Source organism: Acanthisitta chloris, unplaced genomic scaffold, assembly GCF_000695815.1.
Source record: "Acanthisitta chloris isolate BGI_N310 unplaced genomic scaffold, ASM69581v1 scaffold1470, whole genome shotgun sequence".
Classification (NCBI taxonomy): Eukaryota; Metazoa; Chordata; class Aves; order Passeriformes; family Acanthisittidae; genus Acanthisitta; species Acanthisitta chloris.
Window position 1 is genome coordinate 43,965 of NW_008650950.1, and position 24,537 is coordinate 68,501.

Here is a 24,537-nt window from a genome sequence, read left to right on the forward strand (position 1 = left end):
TGACTGCCAGATTATCCTCTGAGGACCACAGCCTGGCTATTTGGCTGATGATAAAACTACATATTTTTGTGTTTACTAATGGGGGAGACGTGAACTCTCCATGGTGAGTAACACAGACAGCAGCAGCTCCAGTTGCTCTTCATTCATCACTATACTGCTTTCCCCAAGCAAAAGTCAGGGAACATATTTGGTGTGCTTGACTCCATTGTGGGATTTATGTTCATGAGTCACTGGAGGGTCTGTGATTGCATCCTGGGGGTGTGGACCATGAGCATTGCTGTTTCAGGAGCTTGTGCATATCTTTCCTGCTCTTGGAGGACAGACCCAGATTGTAATTTAGTGCAAGGGGAAGGTCAGGATGTGAAAAGTTTATTCCCGTAGCCTGTGGCTCACCTCACCTTACCTTAGGCACATTCTTTCACATGGCAAGGGAAAAGGTCTATGATCAGGGCTTCATCCTAAGATTTTTGACATCCAGCCACTGTGAGGAGAGGTGACATCTTCTAAGTCTGCCAGTGATTGTCTTGAAGTAGGTCAGTAGGTCGTGCCCAGATATCTTTAGTTTCTTTTGAAGGATAGCACTTGTAGTCCAGGTGTTGATGTGTCTTTTAAACTGCAGGGAAGAGAACACATTCTGCACTGTGTAAACCAGGAATTTCAGATGCAGGACAGTTGGCTGTAATGGCCAATCCCTGTGTGCTTTCCTTCAGGGTTCACTTGCCTTAAGTTGATTTTAATGAATATGGTATTGAGTTTTTCACAGGAGGGTTTAGTGAGCAGATTGAAAATTGTGGAAAAGATATTAGACCTGGGTGAATAATTCATAAAGGTAATTTATTTTATGAATGTCACCTTTTTCTGTTTTGAATAGCCTGGGAATAAAGCATGACTTATTTGAATTTAGTTGTTAATTAAAATTATGCACCAAATAATTTCTGTCAGCAGTTCTTACTTTGTAGCTCATTCACAAGTGACTGTGTGAGCCGTTGATGTTCAGAAGCTCATCTATTACACTGGACACAGAAATTTCAGGGTTTATTGTTCATTTTTTATTAGATTCTCGTAACTTGCTAATTTTTTGCTTTGTTGTGTGAACTGATTAAGATTGCAGAGGATTCGATTCATAAGTGTATGGAATTATTGTAATATTTGCCAGAATTTCATGTTCTGGCCAGCTGTTCTGCCAGAAAACTATTTCGTTAGAAGGCAGATGATGCAATTTCATTATTAAAACTAACTGTCAAATTGGTCTCCTACGTACTTTGAAATTGAACTTCAGGTTTTCATAGAAACCAACATACAAAGACCATCTCCATCCTGGCAACATTACCAGACTAGCGTTGACATTTTCAGGCCTAAGTTTGCAGAATGAATGGAGAGGACCTCTGACTTTTTGTGTGTTACTCTACTTCTGATAATGGGTCAGAACAAGTCCATGCCAGGCCCAGAGACTATAAAATTTTCTTTAAGTAGCTGGTTTGTGGGTTGTTTGTTTTTATCATTTTAAAACCATGGACTCAGTCACACAGTCGCAAGAATTGGTTCTCTTAACTATCTTTTCCACAATTTTAACAAATCTGATCGGCTAATGAGAGCCATGTATCCTTACATTTTCTAAACTAGGAGCTAATGGAATATTTCCAGACACACTGCTCTGTAGAAATTGCTCCAAATTTTCTTTTGCCCATTAGAATGGGCTTTATTAATGTACAGGATTGCAGTATACAAAATTAAAGGCATTAGATACGTATACTGCTGTTTGTTTGACAAGGTGCTGTGTATTCTCTGTGCTGGGTTTGCTGCCTGCAATGGCTCAGGCTGCTCACTTTATTACACTCTGCTGAGCTTGGGGAGTGCTGCAAGCTGGGAAGTGATGCTGACCTTGTGAAACACCCTGTTTTGTCACCTCTCTTTCTAGTCTGTCTCAGTGATCTAGTTGTTGTTATAAATGCAATTGAAAATCTCATGAGAACTTGGAGAAATGTGTGTAATTTACCCCAACTGTATGTTTCTGGATGACTCCTCAAAGTGCAACTTCAGGAAAGCACAGACTGGCAGCCCACGCTCCTGGACTCGGCTGCTCCCCTGCCAGGTAGACACTTCTTGAAATAGCATTGCCCACAGGGCTCGTTTGTCACATTTGAATTGATAACTGGCAATCTGTTGGAACCTGTGTTCCTTTTTCATCGTTTCTCTCATGGTTATGCCCTCAGCCTGACGTGTGCCTCCCATATGCCTCCAGGGCTCTGTGCCTTGGACTGTGCATATTGCAGTTGGACTCAGTGATCATAGAATCATTGAATCAACCTGGTTGGAAAAGACCTCAAAGATCATCGAGTCCAACTGTACCGTGGTTTCCAGACCATGGCACTAAGTGCCACATCCAGTCTTGTCTTGAAAACCTCCAGGGATGGTGAATCCACCACCTCCCTGAGCAGCACATTCCAATGTCTGATCACTCTCTCTGTAAAAAATCTCTTCCTAATACCCAACCTAAACCTCCCCTGGGAGAGCTTGAGTCTGTGCCCCCTTGTCCTACTGATCTTAAAGGTCTTTTCCAGCCTGTATGATTCCATGATTCCACGATTCCACATGCAAACTGCAGGAGACAGGAGACAGGCTCCTGAGAGCTCTGCATCGCTGAGCGATGTGGCCTCTGCCATGTGCACCTGTGTACCTACACTTGGCTTGGGCAAACTCAAGCTCTCCAGCTGCTGCATATTGGCAGATCCTAATTCTTTCTGATTACCTGATGTTTACCCCACTCCTGGTTTGTTTTTTTGTATCTAATCCTTGTGTGCAGGGCTGTAGTTTGATCATCAGCAATTTGTGGGTTGTATATTTACACAATGCCTCTTTACTCCTGAGCTCCTTCAGCAGAAAAAGATGGTAATCCTGCATGTTCAATATTTGTTCTCCCTTTTCCACAGAGTCAGAGTAATATAATAGGATCTATTTAGCTTTTGCTCATTTGCTTTGCAGAATTCTTCCTGCTTTTTCTCTGATTATGTAGGTGTCTAGTATTGCTCTTAGCTGTATAGTGCACTGTGTAGGTTTTCACAGAGTAAACATATACTCAAATCTGTACAGAAGATTCTTGGTTAATAATAGATGAGATGAACATAACCTGTTTTGATTTGACATTATACATCCTTAATGAGGTGTGTAGGGGAGGCACATTGTGCTGTTTGAAATGCACAAAAAGACAAGAAACACAAACATCTCTCTTTTTTTCAGTGCACAGTTCCCTATACTTGGGTTAGAGGAAAGAGGAAGAACAAATGCCAGTAAAACTATGTGTATTATTAATGAGCATTAGCTCACTCAAAAGGACCTAGGTCTTATCTGTATTGCTTAACTAAAAAGATGCAAAAGAGATCAGTGGAGAACAAATGGAAAAAACCTCAGCCCATTAACTCACCCATCTTCTTTGTACAGTAGTAGAATGAGATTGGATCCCCATAGCTATGTACTGCACAGAGGGATGTGCTTTTTCAAGCACAGTGACTGAGGTCTTTGCTACAGCCATGTGTATTGATACTGAGAGTCTTGACTATTCTGGTTTAGGCATTTCTAGTGAGAACTGAGAGTATGGTTAATCCTTTCCTTGCTAAGAAGAGTGGCAGGCTTAGCATGACTTGTGAGTGAGACAAGAGTTACTGGAGGGAAAGGTGAATTTCGTTCAGGGCTTCTTGATCCACGTGTTTTCCATATGAATCAAATGGCCTTGAAAAATGTTGTAGTCATGTTAGATAATGTGATCACATGGCCTGTACTCTCTGTATATGTATATGCACTGCAAAGTTGGAGTGTGGTACTTAGATTGTAATTTAATGATTTTTTTTTCCCCTGTTAAATTCACGAGTTCCTCCCAATATCAGGCCCCAGCTGTCATTTTAGAGGTACATGACAGATACCTGGCTGATCTTTGCCTGTGTGCTTCACTGAAGAAAAATTAGGTCCAGGTTTGAAAAGCAAGTTTACTTACTTTTTTATGCATACAACTATTTAATTATATTTCAGCTCCTTTTTAATGAGGTGCAGTTAAGAGTCCCTGCATGTTAATTTTAGCCCTCTATAAAATCTGTACAAGTACTGATCAGAAATGTACAAATGCCCAAGTTTACCTTGGCAGAGTGCAAAAAGGAATTTGAAAGTGAGTGTGTCTTTGAGCAGTTTCTCCCCTATGAATCACAGAATCAACTGGGTTGAAAAAGACCTCAAAGATCATCGAGTCCAACCTTACCAACTAGTAATCAATCCTTAGTAAACTAGTGATTGATTGAATCACTAGTAAACTCAAATCCCTTTGTTTGCACACATCTTTCATATGTGCCAAGTGTCTTGATTGTTACAGTCACGTGCAAGTCTTGGAGAGGAACAGAGTCCCAAAGACCAATTGCTGCTGCCAGAATTTTGTAGCTCTTGAGGTTTTGCATTTATAGTCCCATGATGGCTAAGCACAGAGAGCTCTGGTGATAGTGAGTGACTTTGCTTTCTGAAAGGTGACATTAAGGAGAACTTTTAAGGTGTGATTTAGTTTCCCCCATGAGACAGAAGCAATAAAAAAGGATGATGCAGAAGTTGAATTAACATTTGGTTTTTAATTGATTCCTTTCCAACGAAGTTAAAAAGGAAGGAAATTGGAATAGCTGCTGAAAGGAGAGTTCTGTTATATACTTCTCTAACCTGAACTTTCCAAGGTTTGGCCAGTATTTATACATCTCTCTGCTGAGCTGTATTTTTGGCACCAGAATATTGGTTGTGGTTTGCATAATCGTGTGTTTCACTTCAGTAGCTGCCTGCAAGAAAGCTGAAGTTATTCTTATTTTTAAAATGCAATTAATTTTAAAGCATTATGCTAATTTAAAAAAAATTTCTGCAAGATGTGGAAAACAACAAAATTTTGTTCAGTCTTGAGGGATACATAAAGGGACTTGGAGAGAGTCAAATAAAAAAAAGTAGTTTTCAGTTCCTCTGAAATTGAAGAAAAATGACTTTTTTCTTTTCCTCCAATAAACTATAAAATTTCATCAGAAACTCTGTAAGAAAACTCTTATAAAAATTATAGAAAAATGTTGGCCTTCACTGCTCTCTTTTCTACCTCCTCTTTGCCCAAGGTAGGAAGTAGCTCCCAAAGATTGTTTCTGTCAGAGCTATTGTTAAGTGTCATTACCTTTAGTCACCAGTTGCAAATACAAGACACTTGTGAATGTAGGAGTTAGTGAGTGGATGAAAAAGTTGGTTCATGCTAAAATTGTTTCATTCTCATGAACATACAAATGTGTTTATAACTGAGGATGCATTAATAAATTTTAAATTTTGTCTATATTAGTGTTGGCTGATAAGATGAAGGCATCCCAAATGTAGGATGTTGAGAATCACAAGTCCAGTGCACATCCAGGCAGAGTGTGAGCTCTGGGGGCACACAAATGTTTTAATAATCCCTTTCTTCTACACTGTTTTTTCCCCAAAGCAAGACCTCAGGGCTCATTAACCTTCCTTATACTTACTCTCTTCCTCCTCTGGGGTTATCCCCATGGGTTGAAAAATGACATATCCTTCTCATGGTAATTTATCATGTTTCAAATGAGTCTTAGCCCAAATGAAAACAAAAAAAATGTGTACCTGAGAATTCCCTAATGAATTGAACTGGCCTGAAGTATTTCCCTGTGGTCCCCCTGAAATGGGTTGGTGAGTCTGTGTAGAAGGAGGAAAGGATGCACCTCTGGTTGCTGATGTGATCAGTTGGAAGCATGAACTCATCATCTTATCTCCTGTGAAGCACTTGTGTCCAAAAGAAATCTGGATTACTAACTGGAACACCCCTGGAGATGCCACTGTGAGCCCTATGTGTTTGTGCTTTGTGGGCACATGAGAGCTCACCTGAAGAACGAGTAGGGTCCTCTCTATAAGCACGATGTGATCTAGCCATACCTGGGTATTTAAAGACTATTCCATCCATCATCAGTCAAGACTCTCAGAGTTGGCTTGCTGTATGTGTCTGCCACTACAGCAGAGCACTTGGCAGGTCAGGGGTTAATTCTCACTGCTCCATACTCTGTGAGAAGCTGAGTCTGATCACAGTCTGCTGTCATGAGGCTAAGTGGCCTCTGGCTTTCCAAGATTGAACAGGTTCCTTCCACATACTGTAATTCTGACGGATGGGAGGCTGCTTAAGAGGTTGAAATATGGCTAAAAATGACAGTCCTTTTCCTCAGGCTCTTCTGGGAGAGTCAGCATATCTCATTCTTTTATGCTTCTCTCTACCTCCTCTTGGCACTTTAATGCTTTCCCAAGGTTTGTTATTCCTGTGGACCTGGGAGGAAGGTGGCTGTTGGTGTTTGCTTCTTGTGCTGCCAACTGGGAGATGCTGTGCTTGTGCCCACCCATGCTGCCCAAGTGCCAGTTTGGCTCCAGAACATCTGGCAAGTGCTCAGTCCTGCCCCACTGCCAGCTGATGGCCACAGCATCGCTGTCCTTGGCCGCCTGGCTCACAGAGACTTCTCCACCGAGCACAGATGTGAGCGGAGAAGAACAAAGTGATCACATTTGTCCGTTTACTAAAGCAAATCTAAGTGTTGTGCCATCTGTTCTGCAACGACACGAAACCCAGGGAGCTCTTTAGAAAAGGCAGAAAATATGTTCAGGATCTGTGGAAGAGACGGATGTGAAAATAAGATGCTGAGAATTGGTAGGAGCCTGGATAACACCAGAACGGACCAAATAAAATAAAAACTTGAAGTAGAAAATACATGAAAGAAAACAAGTGGGGGGAGACACAACACTCATTAGATTTTTCTCTTCTCCACTGTCTTCCATGCATGTTGTCATTTCTTTCCCATTGATTCTACCCAGGAGAGTAGATCCAGCGGATATTTCATCGTTCAGAGATGCTGTGACAGAACAGGAGCTCACAATGACTCACCCTGCCATGCCAGTCAGGGGGATCAGTCCCTCCTTGCTGATGAGAACCACCAGACAGCTTGGGGTGATGCTGGCTACCCCAGCCTAGCCCAGTTGGGCCTCCTCTGCTGCTGCCAAAAGTCACAGCTGCGATCCAAAGTGCAGCTGTGTGTCATTTTACAAAAGCCAGGAAGGAGAACTGCAGACTGTGTGAAAAATGATAAAATCTGGAAAACCTTTTAAAACAACCTTTATAGCTTTGTGAAATTCCTGCTTCCCCAGAGTTCTGATGAAGCCCATGAAAGCCTAAATGCATTAAGCTCCTCATTGTACTGCAGTGGTCAGTCTGGGCTGGTGTCTGTTCTGGTGGTCATGCTGGTGATGAGCAGCTGGTAGAGGGAGTCATTTGTTGACCAACTGCTTGTAGCAGAGTAGCACAGGGATGGTTTGTATTGACTTATCCCATAATGCTCCTGCTTTGTAAACTGAGAATCATGGTATGGTTGGAAGTTACTCTGATGCTGAGAGCTGCTTGGAGCATGAGATTTTGCTCATAGGAAAGGGTATCTTGTAGACCATGCTCTGGACTTGGTCTTCAGGATATTTGGTTTCCCATCTCTGCCATGGATTTCCTACTTGTCCTTGGGCAAGTCATCCAGTTTTCCCTCATCTCATTTCCCCAGTGAGGAATGGGGGATTGCTTTCCTCCAGCACAGTGCTGTGAGGCTCCGTGGAGTTGGCAGTTACCATAGAGATGAGGTACCTAAATAGAATTTGAAACCTGTTGAAGGAGAGCTATGAAACCTGCCAGTGTTACCAAAAGAACAGCTTGGCTTTGGCTGTGTTGCGTGGGGGAGCTACAACAGGTTGTGAAGCTGTCACAGTAGGTGTAAGTCCTGTGAAACCAGGGTCAGCTGGAACATAGACTTGTAAAAACAAAAATCTACCAGTACAAACTCAACCCGTAAATATGAAGCAACATCACTAGTTAAACAAATAAACTGAAAGAGATTTTTCTCTTTAGGATCCTCTGGGCATTTTCATTTAATAAAGTCTTTTGGTCTGGCAGGAGTCTAAGACTAAGAAGTCCAGACCTGCTTCTGTTCTTTCTGGGGCACCCTGGAGCTTCTGAGACTCCTCACTGTTTGTATTAAAGGTCTTTAATTTGCTCTAAGATGTCAGCTGGAGAATGAAAACCATGAAGTTACTCTGTGATTTATTTTAGGCAGAGGGAGGCAGGGGAAAGCGTGTTTAATTTAATTGGTACACTACTGTGAAATGAAGAGAAAACTTTCAGGTATCCCTTATTACACCATTAATTGTTTGCCTCTGTCTTTCTCATTCAGATTAAAACAAATATTTAACATTTTCAGTCTCCCTGCTGAAATGAGAGTAGTTTCGATGTCCTGGTTATTCTCATTCAACTTTGGAAACATTTCAGTTTGGTTGTATTTGCAGGCATCCTGCACCCAGTGTTTTCAGTGCAGCTATACCACTGGCTCATGTAACAAAACAATAATGCCATCTGTCTTGTCTTTTTTATCCCATGTTTAAATATCCTTTTAATGTTTTTTTTTCTTCTTTCCTGTTTTGTTGTTGGTTGAATTTGTAGAGTGAGAGGAAATCTTCATTGGACTGGTTGCAATAGTTATCCATCCCTCACCTGAGTTGGAAGTAGCAAATTTAGGACTTTGTAAAATGCGTAGGTTGGTTAAATGTTCCTGACAAAGCATTTTAGTTTTTTGTCAGTGTTAGCTTCCATTTGACAGGTTCCTGTGTATTCATTCCCTGATCTTCCTGAGTTCTATCTCTTGGGCTCCTGATAGTTCCTTCTCTAACCTAAATTCTGTAGCTAGCAGCAAATTTAAAGTGGAAGAGTGAGGATTTTGTTGACCTCGTTTGTAATTTTTCAAAAACATTGGAAGTTCATTGAGAAGCTCAGTGGCTCTCTGGTCATATGGCCACAAATGACCACCAGTATCTTCATCTGCCTGGCCTGGGATGCACATGAGTTGATTGGAAGCTCTGTTTTCTGGATTAGGGATGTTTCCCTGTCAGACCCTGGATGCCCCCGTGTCACTAATGGGTATCCTCATCAGCCTTCTGGGTGCCCTCAAGAAACACAGAACAGCTCTTTTGTCCTGTGATAGACATTTGTTCCTCCTCTAGGCAGGTCTCAGAGATATGACTGCAATAACTGGCTTTGGTTTGGGTGGTGGAGTTGGTAGATTATCTGATAATTTCTTTTGAAAACTAACATATTTTTGCATTTACAAAGGGAGGCAACTGGCTTTCTTACTATAATATTTCCTCTGGTCGAGGTTCTTGGCTTGTAGTCCTTGTAACTGTATTTGGACAATTGACTTTGAGAAGTTTTTAAAGCATTGTTGTTGGCTCAAGAGCTGCAAATGTGTTTTTTTCCCCTCTCTGCTTGTAGTCTAAATTAGTAATGCCTGTTTAATTATAAAACAATCTAAGGAGATTTAAAGGCAACTTTAAATCACAAAGCCACATCATTTTATGGTAGACATGCAAAGTATGGAAACCACCTCTTGAAGAACTTCCTGAATATCTTCTGTGGTAAGAATATTGTCCAAATAAACACACACCACTTGTAAACTTCCCAGAATGTGTGGTGGTGCTAACCCAGCGCTACTGGTGTGAATACATTAGCCCACTGACATATGGTGTGTAATTTGATTTCTAGTAGTTCTGAAAGATTTACAAGGCTGATTTATGCTTCTTACTTTGCATTTATTTCCCATACTCTTATGTTCAGGAAGTGCATCGTATGTAGGCTTCATTTGACTCAATGTGTGTTATGTCCAACTTCCAACTATCTGGTTGCTGGTTGTTGCAAAAAGGTTGGATCTTCACTTCTTATTTTAAGAAAACAGTCACTATTCTTTTAACTTTTGTCTAAGAGTATAGGTGCTTTTTGTTTTCTAAAATAAAATGTTACTAAGTCTACATTCTGTTTTAACACTTGCTATTTTTTCAAGTTTCTACAATTATTATCTAACTGTGGCTCTGTCCTTTAGAGCTTTTCTGTGTGCATGTAGGTAATTTAAGTTCTTTTGTGCTGCTTGGGAGTGTGGTGAAAAGTTGATGGTTACTGGAGTCATGGTCTAAGGAACAGGCACAGGGAACATTCTTGTTCTTCAGTTCGCACAATATTAAGTTGTTTTATTAGTAGCTGCAGCCTTGGAGGGATTGGAGGAGAAAAAAATGGGAAAAACACAAACAGGACAAAACTGGAGGTGGTCAAAGGGAAAATCACATGAGCCACACTCAGGTGGACCAGATGTCCATGTGATTCCTCCTCTTGTCTTAAAAACCAGCCAGTAGTAAGTGATTGTCTTTAATTTTGCTTTTCCAAGGACCAGCTACTGAGTATGGATCACCAGCTACTGCCAAGTTCTCTGTTTCTTCCTCTGCTAAAATGCATTTGTTGTTGTGCAATGCCTAAATCTTGTTGTTTGTACTTCAGGTACTACTGCAATGCAAAGAATAAGGAATGTTAATTTAAAGATCTTTAAGGAGAAGCTTTTGAGCTGGTTTTGCATAAGACTGCCTGTAACATTGCAGGCTAAAATTTCTGGCATAGTTTCTTTTTTTGTTTGTTTCCTGGTTATGTCCAAGCTTTTCTCATCAGCAACTCTAATTCTCTCTATGCTTTCAGGTCTTGGAGAGTTATCATATGCCTCCCTTCCTCTTTGTCATACAGACAAGTAGTGCACATTAATTCTTTGATTTAATCCTTCTTAATAAGCCTCTTCCTCCAGGGATTAATTATTTTCGTTTCTGTACTGTATCTTGCACTTTGTTGACATCTTGTACTGGGAGCCTACAACTGAGTGCAGTATAAAATTGAAAGCTCATCTCTCATTAGTTTTTCGTGCTCTCATTTGGATAACTGCTTTCCAGGTTCATTTCTCCTATACAGGGTAGGAGAAAGAAGGTTAAAATAAGCTTGTTTATAGGATGTAGAAAGAAAAGCAAACCCCAGCTGCAGCAACCTTTTGTTGCTTTTGTTTTCCCTCACCCTTATGGGCATCCAGTTAGAGTAACACTTGATTTTAGTAGAGAAGAACCTTATATGCTTTCCAAGCCATGAATCCCTGGACATGTGGCTGGATGTGGGTTATGAGCTGTTGCATGGAACAGTATGAAGTGGGTGTGAGATGCTCTCTTCCAGCTGGGAATTTTTACCTGCTGGGGGTCTTGCTTTCACTGGGGTAGCAAATGTCAGAAGCTGCAGATCAGGGACATCAGGTCCTGCCAAGGTGCACATCTTCTAAGGTGGTGATTTTGGGGTAAGCTCCCTCAACCTGCTTACTGTGTGGTTGAGTGGGCACTGGGGCTGCTGTGTGAGAAGAGTTGGTGTGGGACTGGGAGCAGGAGAAGATGGGAATGGCCAAGGCCAGGGTTGGCTCCTGCTGCCCTGCAGCTTGTGCTCTGCAGTTCACTCACTCCTCTGGAATATGAAATGTTGCTGCAGTAACATCTTTCTAAGGGAAGAATCAGGATTTGTATAAGATAATTTTAAATTAATTTAATTGCTAAGTTTCAACTCAGATGAATTTAATATATAATAATTTTTTTAATACAGTAAACTTTTTGTCTGCAGTTTGTGGTCTGGATCCTTTTATCTTGTTTACTATAGCAAAGATCTGGACTCCATCTCCCATCCATTAATGGATCTGATCCAGCCCTGCTGCATTCAGGATGAAGGCAGTTTTTGGACACTGCAGTGGTGCTTTGGTGAAAGTCTTTGGCCTGTCTTATATAGAACATCAGACTAAACTGCTTTAATATTTATGAATCCATTTATGAATTCTGGCCTCAAGATTTATGAATGTGACACCCCTTGACTTCAGTGGGTGGTGATTTGTCCCTTAAGCAAATATATTTTGGAAAAGAAACTCATATACCATCCCATTTTGTGGGTGTTTGAGCTGAAGAGCTTTCCAGTCATACTGGTTTTGTTTCCTTGCAGAATGTCAGTTCATTTTTATTGCTGTGGATAGGACTCAACATTTTGTCAAAGTGTCCTCAGAAATGCTTCATTTCAAACAGCTCCTTGTTTTAAAATTGGGAAAGTTAATCTTTTTGGAGCTTGCTGTTAGCAAATTCATGGACTTGATATTCATGCTTTTCCTCCCTGAAAGATTAAACTTGAGAAACTCTGTTGCAGGAAACTGCAATTACTATTCCCTGCTTGCAGCACCAGCAATCAAGTTTGCAATCCCCTGAGTCTGCAAGATCTGCCGCATTTATCATTTTCATTCTTAACAGCCATTTAATAACTCACCTCTTTCCTGCTTGGGATTCCACATACCTGTGGACATCAGGCCTAGAGACTTTGCAAAATGTTCTTGCTGAAGCATTATTTTAGCTGAAAACTGCTTTTCTCTGTTAAAAAAGCCATAGAGTTGTAACAGCTCTTGCAGCTGAGCTCATTGGAGATGAAGCTCCTGCTGCTGGTGGTGGAGGTATCCAAAAGGTGGAAGCCAACCTGGCAAAGGTGTGATGCAGGGAGATCTGCTCTGAATTTGCCTGCTCTGTTACACTTTTGCAAGCTGTACTTTGCAAAAGGAGTGGTTGTGGCACATACAGAAAGACGTGGGTTTGTATATTACCTAAACCTATTGTAAATGAGATCTACCTCTTGTGATCTACAGAGAGGCTGCTAGGACAGGACAGGTTGTGGGGGACAGAGGCAGAAGATGTGCTGGAGCAAAGTGTTGCTCAGGGTCATGGCCCTGGTCTTCTGCACCCTAGGCAGGTGCTGAGTGGCAGAGGTGAGAATTTGGTCATTTCCTTGTAAAAGTAGGGAAGTTGGAAGCAATGTTTTTAGCATTGCTCACTGGTGAAAGCCAAGGCACTTTGGCCAGGACCCTTGTCTTAAAATCTGCTGGCATTGCTTTGTGATATATCTTTTGCTGTCTCTGTTTTCTCTTGGTGGTTCACTGAGAATGAGACACAGTCTGTCTCACTATTGTGTCTCTTAAAACCCACAGAAAACCCTTTTGAGTTTCTAAAATGAGTTATACCATACAACTGCAGGATTTGGGTCCAGATTTTTGTCAGCTATAAACTAAGGCAGCTCTCTTAACTTCAGGCTATCTTGGCTGAGATTTGTCCCCCTGCTGTTATCAATCACACCTGCGATTGTGTAGTGACTAAGCTGGGCTCCAGGGACAAAATTTTATTTTGGGTAGCAGTGGAACTGTGTAGATGCATGAATGGATGGATACCCATCCTCCCTTGAGCAGAAAGCAGCCTGTCATCAAAGTGCTCTTGGTACAAATAGCTCCTGCATGGTGCTGTTCATTAGTAGATCTCAAAGTGCAGTAAAAATATGACCTTATCCCCGTTCTGCAGAGGATAAATGAAGACCCTAAGGAACACACAGTTTCTATAGGGGTACCCAGCAGGCTCTGTTGCTCTATCAGTCTGGCTGTGTAATTCCTATGTGTATCCATCATTCTTTGCGTCCTTAATTTTTTGAGGGTATGTGAAAATAAAGCAACTTAATTGCAAACCAACTTGAAAAAAAGGCTGAAAAATACTAACAGTAATAAAAAATATGTATGCTCAATTGAAAACTTCCTTCCCCATCCAGCCTGGGCCTAAATAGATTGGTGTAGCTTTAGGGCAGCAGCAGCATCCAGCACAGTAAGTGCCAATGTGTTCCTAATACTTGCTACAATTTCTGCAGTACCTCCTTCCACTGTAAAGGAAGATGAATGTACAGCACAGCACAGTTCTTCCTCTGCAGTGTTTCACTAGTTTGAGGCACGTTCTCAAAGAATCAAATGCAAATACAACATAAGAAGATTGGGTTTGTTTTTTTCCCCATTGTTATCTAGGCAAATGAAGCTCAATGGAAATAAAATGCCAAAACACATCAATGCATTGTGTGATTGGGAATGAATATATTGCAGAAGGGAAAATGTTGAGAGATTCCATGTGGGCAGAGATGAGTTTTGAAGGTCTGTGTTATGTCCTTAGCTCTGCCACAGACTTCCTGGGTGACCTCGCTCCAGTCATCAGAGCTCCTGGTGCATCAGGTCCCTTCTAATGTAATAGAGCTAATAGTATTTCCGTGCTTGACTTTTTAGTGTTGGGAGGACACATCTGTTCTTGTTTGGGAAAAGCATGTTCCTGTGGTTCTAAGACCTAGAGAAGGATTGTAAACATAGCACGTGGAATTTGATTTCATGTTCTCTGCTGTACTAGTGTCAGTTTGGTCAAATGTGTAACAGTTGTGTATTTAGGGTACAGACATGTTGATATAAACACAGAGTAAGTCTTTGTCCAATATGTTGTCTTGCAAATATAAATATTTTCTCTTTCTAAGTCATCTACAGAGTATTTTTGGCAACTATATAGTGAAATGCAAATCCATCTCAGCTTCTCAGTAAATTGATTGTTGGGAGGATCCCATATTGTAAATTCCCCTCTGGAGTCTTCATTAGCATCACAGGGAGTGCAGGCTCATAACCCAGGCACTCAGGTAAAATGTCAGATAGTTTGTACCTCCCTTTTGTCTCAAGAAAATAATCTGAAATTCAAAACTGTACCTAGGATTCATTCATGCACAGGTGTGTAATTTGGCTAGTTACCTTTTCCAGAATCAAATACTCAAAAAAATAGAGCACTCTCTATTTACAGATATGTTGTTTCTAAGTGTTTCTGAAACACTGTTTTTGTAGGTTACTGATTTAATTAACTAAGGATTTTTGTAGATTAATTTCAGTTTGTTCACATTTCATTTTATCTTCCTATCTGTATTGTGTGTTCAGAGATTGGGAAGTAAATCTGCCTTTATATGGCAATGAGAAACTTTGTAAAGCTATACTAATGAGGAAGAAAATGAACATTAATTAAACCTGCGGTTACAGGATGGGCTGAGGCTCTGGAGTCCTGAAGCAGCAGCTAGATAGGTTACTTCATTACAGCCCAGAACAGGGAGCTGTGATGTGAATGGGAATGAGGTGACAATTAAGTTGCTCACCAAGTGCAGAGCCAGAGAGACATTTAATTATCCACAGGAGCTAACACTCTAAAACCTGGAGTTTTCTGTAGATCTAAATATGCCTGGCAGTTTTTCTGTCAAATTAGACTTCTAAAGAGTGTCTTTAGAAATGCAAGAGGGGTTGGGGATGTTGAGGAGACGGGAGCAGAAATGTGCTTTTCAGCTGAGCTCTGCGTTGTGGTGGCAAAGAGCTGGCAAGTCTCTTGGGCTGGGGAGAACTCCGTCGTGTTGGACGGGATGAGTGTAATTAACTTGGCCAGAAAGTCCACGTGGCTGCTGCTGTTGCTGGTATATGTGGATGCATTGGTCCTTGAAAGCCTTGCAAGGAGGTCTGCAGGGATGCACAGGAGCCCTGTTATCCCCAAAAGAGATTAGTGGAACTCTAAGCCCCAGCCCTGTGCGTTGCAATGGTCTCATTTGTGGCTTATCAATGTAATTCATATCATAATTAGACAGGACAGTCACTCGTTGCCTTCCTTTGTGAATTTTTTCCTGTGTGGCTTTCACTTCTAAATAACCACCTTGCTAACCTTAGCAGAGGTTTTGATTCTCTGAATTGCCATTTCCTTTTGATTAAGTGTTTTCTGCTCTAGTCTTTAATGCATATTAATGAGTGCCAAGCAGTGCTTGACTTGAGTAATTTGCAGCTGGGATCTAAAAGCCCTTGGAAGAAAGGCCTGGGGATGTCCTGCTTTGGGAAATAATGGGTTATTACAGGCTCCTTGCTACAGTTTGGTGCATTCCAAAAGCAAACACTTTTTCGATTGATTTATATTTACATTAGTCACAGGACAGAGTCACTGCTGCCATATTTAGCAACAGTCCCATATTCAGTTTAGTTTCGGGGTAAAAGTCCCAGAAGAGGAAGGAAAGAGGTAACAGTTAGCATTTTTTCCAGGACTGGAATTCCTTTCCATGTTGATGCACAGTCCCATACCTAGTTCTGAACTGCACAGCATGTGTGTAGCTGCAGGTTGGTAGTGCAGGGGAAGCACCAGTGATCTGTAAGTCCTCGAGGATACAGCATTCCCACAGGGGTGGTGAGCAGCATGGGATAGAAAAACACTGCTGCTGGCAGGTGCTTTTAAGCTCTTAGTTTGTGGAAGCAACTCCTGTGACTGTTCAGAACTTTTTGGAAAACTGGTAACTGAAAGGCTTAATTGTGCTTTCACATCTACTGGAGTAAATGTCCAGATGATGAAGATGATCTAGGAATTTTCTGAAGCCCTTCTAGTTGGAAGGAAGGCACAGGTGTGCTCAGTCAATATGGCATTTCTGTTTTAGTCATCCAGAGATGTTCACTGGGAAATTGCAGCAGCTTTAATGTCATCATAAATTTGGTGGGTGTCTGACAGTTGTCTTGGCATGACAGGCTGGCACAAGGGTGATGGCATCTGTGGGTAAGAACAGGATTGATGAAGGGTGAAGGTGAAGGATGTGAGCAAACTCCTGCTGCCTTTGTGTTCCTTCCTTGGCTATGTGCAACACTTGAGTTGATGACTAAAAGCAATCTCCCTCTTTTGGTGCCTTCTTGAGGTTGTTCTGAGTAGTATCAGAAACAAATACATTAGGCAATTCATCTTGAGCTTTTCATGTTCAAAGCACTTGGCAAAAAATAACAAAATAACCCTTGTAATTATCCGGCAAGTCTGTTGTTATGCTGGTTAAGAGGTGGAGAAATGGAAGTAAAGAGGTTAAATGTCTTGCTCAAAGCAGCAAGGAAATGTGTGGTGGAGACTTTCAGGAGCCCCACGTATTTCTTAATGAATCATTTATAACTGTGGTTATATTATTAGGCAGATGGCTTGAACTGTGGATTGCTGTAGGAACTCTGCCTTGTTGTATAAATGAATTTTCTTCTTAGAGTTTGAAACAGTCATTTTTTCTCGTTTTATTTCATGACAATGTGTTGGCTAAATCAAATGCTGTGTAGGACATGCGACATATGAAAATATATCATTCTTTTACAGTTCAAACACACATTCTTGCCTAACAATTCCAGCCAAAAATAATTGATGTGTTTCTCAGGACTAAAGGAATAGAGAAATTCCAGTGTAGTCCAAGATTAAAATGAGAAAATAAATATTCAGCCACGTGGGAGTCAGACTTCAATGGTCCTTGTGGGTTCTTTCCAGCTCAGGAGACTCTATGATTTTGTTTCAAGGTTAAATTCCTTCCTTTCTACTCTCCAACAGAATCAAGGGGTGTGTGGCCATGGGATGCACAGCATGGTGTAAGTCCATCTGAGAAGCAGAGTGTGAAATGAGAGCACCTGATAGAGGAACTGCTATGAGGCATATTCAGTACCACCTGAATCCCCTGCACACAAAAGAGACAGTACCAGGCACAGTGATCTGCAGGAAACACTGGTGTTTAACCACTGGTTTTATGTCTTGGGGACCAGCATTCAAGTATCTCTTTTGTTTAGTCTTACAGTCTGTCCTAGGGTGTCACTTTTGTCTTCTCAAGGGGGAGAATTCAGTCTGACCAGATATTTTCATTTCCAAAAGGCCAGCATGCCCTGAAAGCTAAAGTTCACCTTTAACAGTTGTTCTGTCTGATCAGTTCAACTACTGATTGTAGATGTTGCTTATCTGTTAATTTTCTTAGAAGGTCTGAATTCCTCCAAACTCCCATCAGTACACCCTGCTGCGTACAATGTACAGCAGCATTTACCTACACTATGGTCTGCATTCTAAACTAATGTCTGGCATTAGCTGCTTAGTTAATATTAGGTTTAATTAATCCAGAAATACATAGGAACATGTGCATGACCAGGTAGCTTACTTGGAAAAAGCTCTCAGTGTGTTTCTCCTGGGTGTATGTCGGGCATGGGCATCATACCCTGTGCAGTTGAGCTTGCAAATGCTAGTTCCTTCTTGATCTTTAGTTGTGCATTTCTCGTGAAAACACTTTAAAATTTATGGATATAATATTTAATATCCAGAAGAAATGTGTGTGGACACAATTAGAGTATACATTAAAAGGAGAATGACATCGACTCTGAATTTTTTATGTATTCCACTTTACAGTGAAAGATCAGTTGATGTCTCTCTGGGTTCAGCACTTATTTTCGTGGTTGTCTTGGCTTCCTTGAGCTGCTGAGCCTGTCTCACCTTTTCTGTGACTGATGTAGAATCTAAATTAGATAAGCAGAAACAGGACATGATTTCAAATTCAGTTTCCTTTATACAGGCAGGATGGCATCAGTTTAAATTGCTTCGATATAATTTTGCTTCTTTAATCCTTCCTCTTCAATCTGGTTTAGTATACATTATCCATATGAATTCTGGGACTGGAAATCTTGCCTAATGTAAGTTAAGACATGACAAATGAACCTGACATTTTTCCAAGGAGGGAACCAACGAACGTACTGTATTTATAGCAGTAGGAATGGAGTTTGCTGCTTGTAGAAGAAAAATGTGTTGTATGAGAACTTTAGTGCTGGGATATGATAAGAGTGTTTAGATGATAGTTGTTTCAAGTGAGAATTCTGGGTTCAAAGGAGCCAGACTGGTTGTCCTGAAAGCTTGAGGTAGGGCACAGAACAGAGGATTTAGGCTCCCAGAAGCTCAGATAGCAATATGAAGCATCACAGTGTCAAGGTGTTCTCCCCTGTCCAATTTGAAACCCCAGTGGCTCCAGGATCATCAGTGGGCAGAGTAGGAAAGAGCATGATGAAGGAGCTTCTGAAGGTTGGATCTGGAGCTTCTCTCAACAGTATTCTGAACAATTTATTTCACATTAATAGTAAGACTTTCTGTCTACAAGCTAAGAGTTCATTGGTTTAAGTTCTCAAACACAGATGTGCAAACATATGGAGAAAAATTGATTCAAGCCAACCATCTCTGCCAGCAGCTCCTGGCTGCTGTGTCCTTCTGCAGTAGGGCAGGACTGCAAGAGGGGATATAAGCCCAGGGGATCCAGGTGCCCAAGTTGTTTAACCCGCATAAAGATGATGAAAAGTTGTGCTTTTTTAAAGTTTTCAGTCTTTACGAGGATTTCCCCTGAACACAGCAAGAATTGCTTGGATGATGTTTCAGGTGCTCTGTAGAAGTGCAAATTTCTTTTCCCATACTGGTATATCTAGTCAAGTCTGAAAAAGTTGTCATTTTTTAGCAATGCACTATTGACACTTTTTAAAAACTAATTGTGGCCAATTCTTGAAAGATCATTTTGTTGGCTAAACCCTGTTTGTCAGGGCAGAAATAATCACAAAGCTTAGCTGCCTGCATGTAAGATGTAGTATTTTTCCATCCTGCTTCTGAACAGAAAGGCTGACTTTGCATTTTTTGACTGTTGAACTGCACATCAGGACCAGCTTATAGCACTGAACTGATCCTTTATTTAGGAAGAAATAGTAAACACTGGAGCAGTCTGGGCCTGATGGATAGCTAAGGTCATAATAACTTGCATTGTAGCTGTTTTTTAATGGAGCTAGTATTTCCTAGACAGATTCTTAGACCTATACTTGGCTCATGTGGCTGAAGGAGAAGTCCTTTCGGTTCAGGGTTGTACCTTTAGTCCTTTCTTGTCAAGTTGGGGAAATGATGCTTCATTTTGCTCTAATAAAGAATTCACCTGGTTTCCTCTCTGCATCCTAATTGCTCTCTGGGGAGCAGTAAAGTGTGCTTAAGCATATTGTAACTGTTTACTCCCCACGTCTGCTGTATGTGCAGTAATGCAAAGTGTTCCATCTCTGCCCTGTCGCTGCAGGCTGGCATGATTCGCACAGACAAGGACGAGTTCTTCATCGAACCTCTGGAGAAAGGGGCCCAGGAGGAGGAAGAGGGAAGAGGCAGAACACACGTGGTCTATCGTAGAGCAGCTGCCAAAAAGCAGCTTCCTATGGAGAACATGGATACCCTGTATAAAGGTAAGGCAGGCTGATGTATAAAGTGTAGGTGAAGGCTTTTAGCCAATGTGATCTGCTGTGTCTGCCTTTTGAAAAGAGAAATGTGTTTTTCTCCCTCTATGGACAAAAAAGAGGTTGAACACTTAACCTGGGGTAAGCAAACATTGCAGCAGTCAGAACTATCTTCAGGATGGTGGAATTGTCTTTGCTTTAAAGAGTTTCCTTGGCTCCAGAGATAGCCAGCAGAAAGTTATGTGTCCCACTGAGTCCCTGGGTCGGAGCAGAAGAAGGGGATGGTGGATGATGCAGCAGTGCAGAGGTACCTGTGCCTGCTGGGGTCAGATGGCAGTGCTGGATTTGCAAAGGTTCTGTTGGAAGGCTGCAAAAGGGCACCAAGGCTGATGTGGTGCATAGGCTTCTCATTGACAGTGTCTTCACTGGGCTGGATTAGCCCCAACAGGAAAGTAATGGTATCTCCAGTGTCAACACAAAGTTTCTTGATTTATTTATGTGTTGCCAAGTGTGGAATTTGACTTACTAAATATGTGATAGACAGTGATGAAATAACAGGAATTAAACATAAGTACCCATTCTATGTAATGTTTTCTGTTTCTGTGATAACTGCTTGGATATTGCACCTTTTTTTTCTGAATAAATAAGGGATGCAAATCTGGTAAGTAGATGTTTTGACAGCTGATGTTAACACTGAAATTAACTGGGTCATTTGAGTGGAAACAACAAAATAGCTACATTTTTGTTCCAAATGTGTGTACCACCAAACTGCAGAGTTATTTGTCACTCATACCCTAGTATTATCTTATTTCAGAATAATGGGTTTTCAAGTATAGGAAGGGAGGAGCAGATAGCCACAGAGGTGAGGTACTGAAATTAGGGCCATGCAAACAGTATCAGTTTCTCACACTGTTCAGTTTGGAGCAAGGATTAAAAAGAAAGCAAGCAATAACATCCAACCAAGTTTTTTTTTTCCACTTTGGAACGACCCATGAATTTTCTGGATGACAATTTGCTGTGGTAGACTCTTCTGGTTGCCTTTGTACTCACTGTGGAGCAGTGCTGGGGGTTGGAGGAGTCTGAGTGTCACAAGCCCAGAAAGATTGGATGGTAGATATGATGGACATTGCTCTATTAGTAGATGTTTATAAAATTAATGCATGTTGGAAAATATGAGCCAGTCACTGTGTTTCCTCTGAAACAAAAGAGACTTGATTTTCTTCACACCTTATGGCAGTATTTTTGGTTTTGGATGGTAAATATTCCTCAGGAGTAGGAGTCTGGTACACAGAAAAGCATAAACTGTAGATCAGCTCCAGTTATTGGCATGCAGTACCTGCTAGTGGAGGCTCTGACAGCAGTGTCTGAAAACACCTCTCTGAAATGCAGCTCTGTGCTCTGTGGCTTCTCGTGGAGCTGATGGTGGAGCTGCCCACTGTGCCTGGCTGCAAAGCCACACGTGGTGTCTGATGCCACCAGACTTCCACGTCTGTCACCTCAACTGTGTCAGGGCTGGAGTTGGTAGGCTCTGGTACCAAGGCACAAAGGAATCACAGACATCAGCCAGCACTGTGGGACTGAAAAGCAAAAGTGAGGCTGAACTGGTGCAGACCAGGCTGAGGTGTAGCAGTGACCTTGTCTGGAACAGCAGGTGTTGGTGATAAGTAGGAATGGTTATGATAGTTCATATTTTTAAGTGAGGAAGAAAATGCCAAGAGTAGTAATCTCCCCTTCTACCCACTATCTTGATTGGTAAGCTTGATTAAAGATTAGTTTTTATTTTGGAAAACAACCTGCTCTACTCTAAATGGGATTTTTTTTCCATGAAATTGTCCTTGCCTTTAACAAAAAAAGTGAACAGCTGCTCAAAAATGGCCTGTTCCCCTCTACTTTTTATTAAACCTGGCTTCCCACCCTTGATTTGCTCTAGGCAACAGGCATGGAAAGGATGTGCTTTCAGAAATTGTCATTTTATTTTCCAGTTTGTCTTTGTCCAGAATGCATCAAGCTTTGGTGAATAAACATCAAAATATTTAGTGACTGGGTGTTGATAAGTGCACTGTGTGTGTTTGCATAGAGCTCTAAATTAATCGATGGGCTGATGTAGGAAATACTTGGTAGGGCACTTTCAGCATGCTGTATCTATTAAAAAAAAAAAGGTTAACCAAGAGCACTCCTCCTCTTCCAACATCCCTGGAGACAACTGCATTGTTGCCAAATCCCATAAATTTACATGTGATGAATTGTAACACTTGGACTATTTTTAAAGGTCCAGCCTCCAGGAATCTTATGAATATGTGATGATATTTTTTCCCTAGGTGAGCTTCTGGTTCTTTTAACTGTTGATAAAAAAAAAAAAAGTAGTTTCTGTCTGTGCAAATATTTTAAGGTAATGAGTAACACAAAGTTTATTCTATAATTTTTAGACAGCATGTTTCAAAATCCCATGATACGTTAATTTAATCCCATGATTTGGGAGGGGATTGTGAGTCATGATTTTTGAATGTTTCGGTTTGGATAGATAGATACAAATTCCTTATAAATATTCCTATCTCTGGCACTCTTTTCACAAGAAAATAGGACAAGCTGTTCTCTCCCCCATGAAACAGGAGGTGAAGGAATTGAAAGCTCCATGAACTTGGAGTTGGGTGGCTCAGTCGTCGTTTCAAGGACATGGGGCTGCAGTGGGCAGTGGTCATGCTGGACCTCATGTGGCACAAGGGCTGTGGGATTTGAATGCAGTTCTTTTGGAGGGTGATTTGTTGAAGAACTCAGAACCCCAAGTGCATCTCCCATGGGTGCCCAGGCAGGGAGCTCCCACACAGAGCTGCACAACAGTGGGAGAGAGGTCCCTGAAGCTATTGGGCAGCTGAACCTCTCCAAAAGACAACCAGAACTGATGGATGATCTATTGACTGATTGTGAGTGTGGATTCAAAAAAAAATAAAATTTGCATTTTCCGCAGCATTGGAGTAAATTCCAGATTGTGTCAACAGATATGGTGAGGAGGACCTGACAGCAAGGCTTTTCTAGCATTTTCCTTATGCTGTTATCTTTTATATTACAGTGAGAGAAACTGAGATTTTATTCCATCTGTTTAAAAAATATAAATAAACAAAACCCATGACCTCCTAAGCCCTGGAGAGATCCAGGTATGCATCTTGCTTTATGAAGGCTCTGCTGACGTGCTGAGTTGTGAGAAGTGGAATGTACTAGAAGAGTTCTGCTCTGATCTGCAGAGCTCTGGTCTGATTTCAGTCTCTACCAGGTTTGCTTCTGCATTTATGTAAAATCCTATCAGAATATTGGGAGAAGTAAATACTTGTTTTGGCAGCCTGAATCATTTGTTTTGACTGGTGTAGGATTATTTGGTGTTTGTGAGAATTGCAGAGTTAAGGGGTGTAATACTTCAATCTGGTCTTCCCCTCTCAACCAATGCTATTTGTTAATGTCCTGGAAAAATGTAAGCATCCTATTTTAGCCAAGTAATAATCTTCAGCAGAGTAGTTCTGTGAAAGTCTGTGCGAACTCACTACACATTAGGCTAATTGTTTCAGAAAAAGAAATATTTCATGTAGTGGCTGATATATTTCAGCTATGGTGAGACTAAACCCTATTTTTTCTGGCAATTGCTTGAATGCATATTATAATTTATCTTCCTCTAGATAAAAATAAAGTGGCATGTTGAAAATATTTTAATATTTCCAGTTGAATTCCTTCTTGCAGACATGAGAAATGTTGCTTGATAGCAGTAAAACTATGTGTGTAATAGTACTAGAGTTAAATAGACAAGCTAGAGTAGGTTGGTTATTTCTTGAGACTTCTGGGTTTTTACTGAAATGTTCTTGGGATGTTAAGTGAAGAGATGGTAAGTATTTAATTAATGGTTATGATGAGGTCTGGAAAGCCAGCTTGATTTTTGCCTCTAAAGACAATCTGATTATCAGGCTTGTAAACTTTAATATCACATTTCCCCAGCTAAATTACCGTGTCTGTTGTGGTGATCAGCCGAGAGGAAATGATTATACTAAAACTTCCTTAAGGTTTGCCTTTTCTCTCAAAAACCATTGTTTAAAGATGGTGCTCGGAGTTTTATTGTATTGCTTGATGGATGAGAAACAGAAACTCAGCTTTAGTGACAGTTTTATTTACTGTGCAGATGAAAGATGACCTTAGCCAAGAACAGTTTATTACTGAGGATGACAGTAAGGTAACTCTCCAAGTGTGCTTAAACCAGGAAGCTGTTGTTTCTGTGAGTGCTAATTAAATCCCTTGGAATGGCCAAACCCAATCTGACACGAGTCCCATCATGAACAGGCTCTGGGCTGACAGGATGGACAAACCCATAGCCTGTGCTGGAGACTTGTGACCCTTTCCTTGGGATTGCTGGTGCTCAGACCTGCAGAAGAGTAGTGGCTTGGTGCTGAATGATGTGATCATTTTATGTAACCCCATAATGTACTGCTTGGGGCAAAATCCATCATTTTCTTTGTTTGGAAACTCTCCTCCTGTTTCCTTTCTTTATGTTGAGGGGTGCTAACATCCCCTGGTCACAAGCACATAGCAGTTAGGTAAAAGAACAGAAACAAGTTGCTGCTTCTATTCAATACTGGTAGCAACTCCTTTCTGACAGACACCCAAACCTCATCAGAGCAGAGCTGGTCCTCATTCCTGTCACTGGGATCCTTCAGGAGTCCTGAGGGATTAGGGACCAATTCAG

At 41.2% G+C, this 24,537-nt stretch overlaps 1 protein-coding gene across 1 annotated transcript in view; it reads left to right on the forward strand.

Moving 5' to 3' along the window:
- The window catches only part of ADAMTS2 (ADAM metallopeptidase with thrombospondin type 1 motif, 2), a gene marked incomplete at its 5' end in the record, with an annotated part of 173,290 nt that overhangs the window by 43,615 nt on the left and 105,138 nt on the right, over nt 1–24,537 (forward strand). Inside the window, one exon of the mRNA XM_009070951.1 lies at nt 19,667–19,826. Coding sequence (XP_009069199.1) covers nt 19,667–19,826 — 160 coding nt within the window. The remainder of the gene's footprint in view (nt 1–19,666; nt 19,827–24,537) is intronic.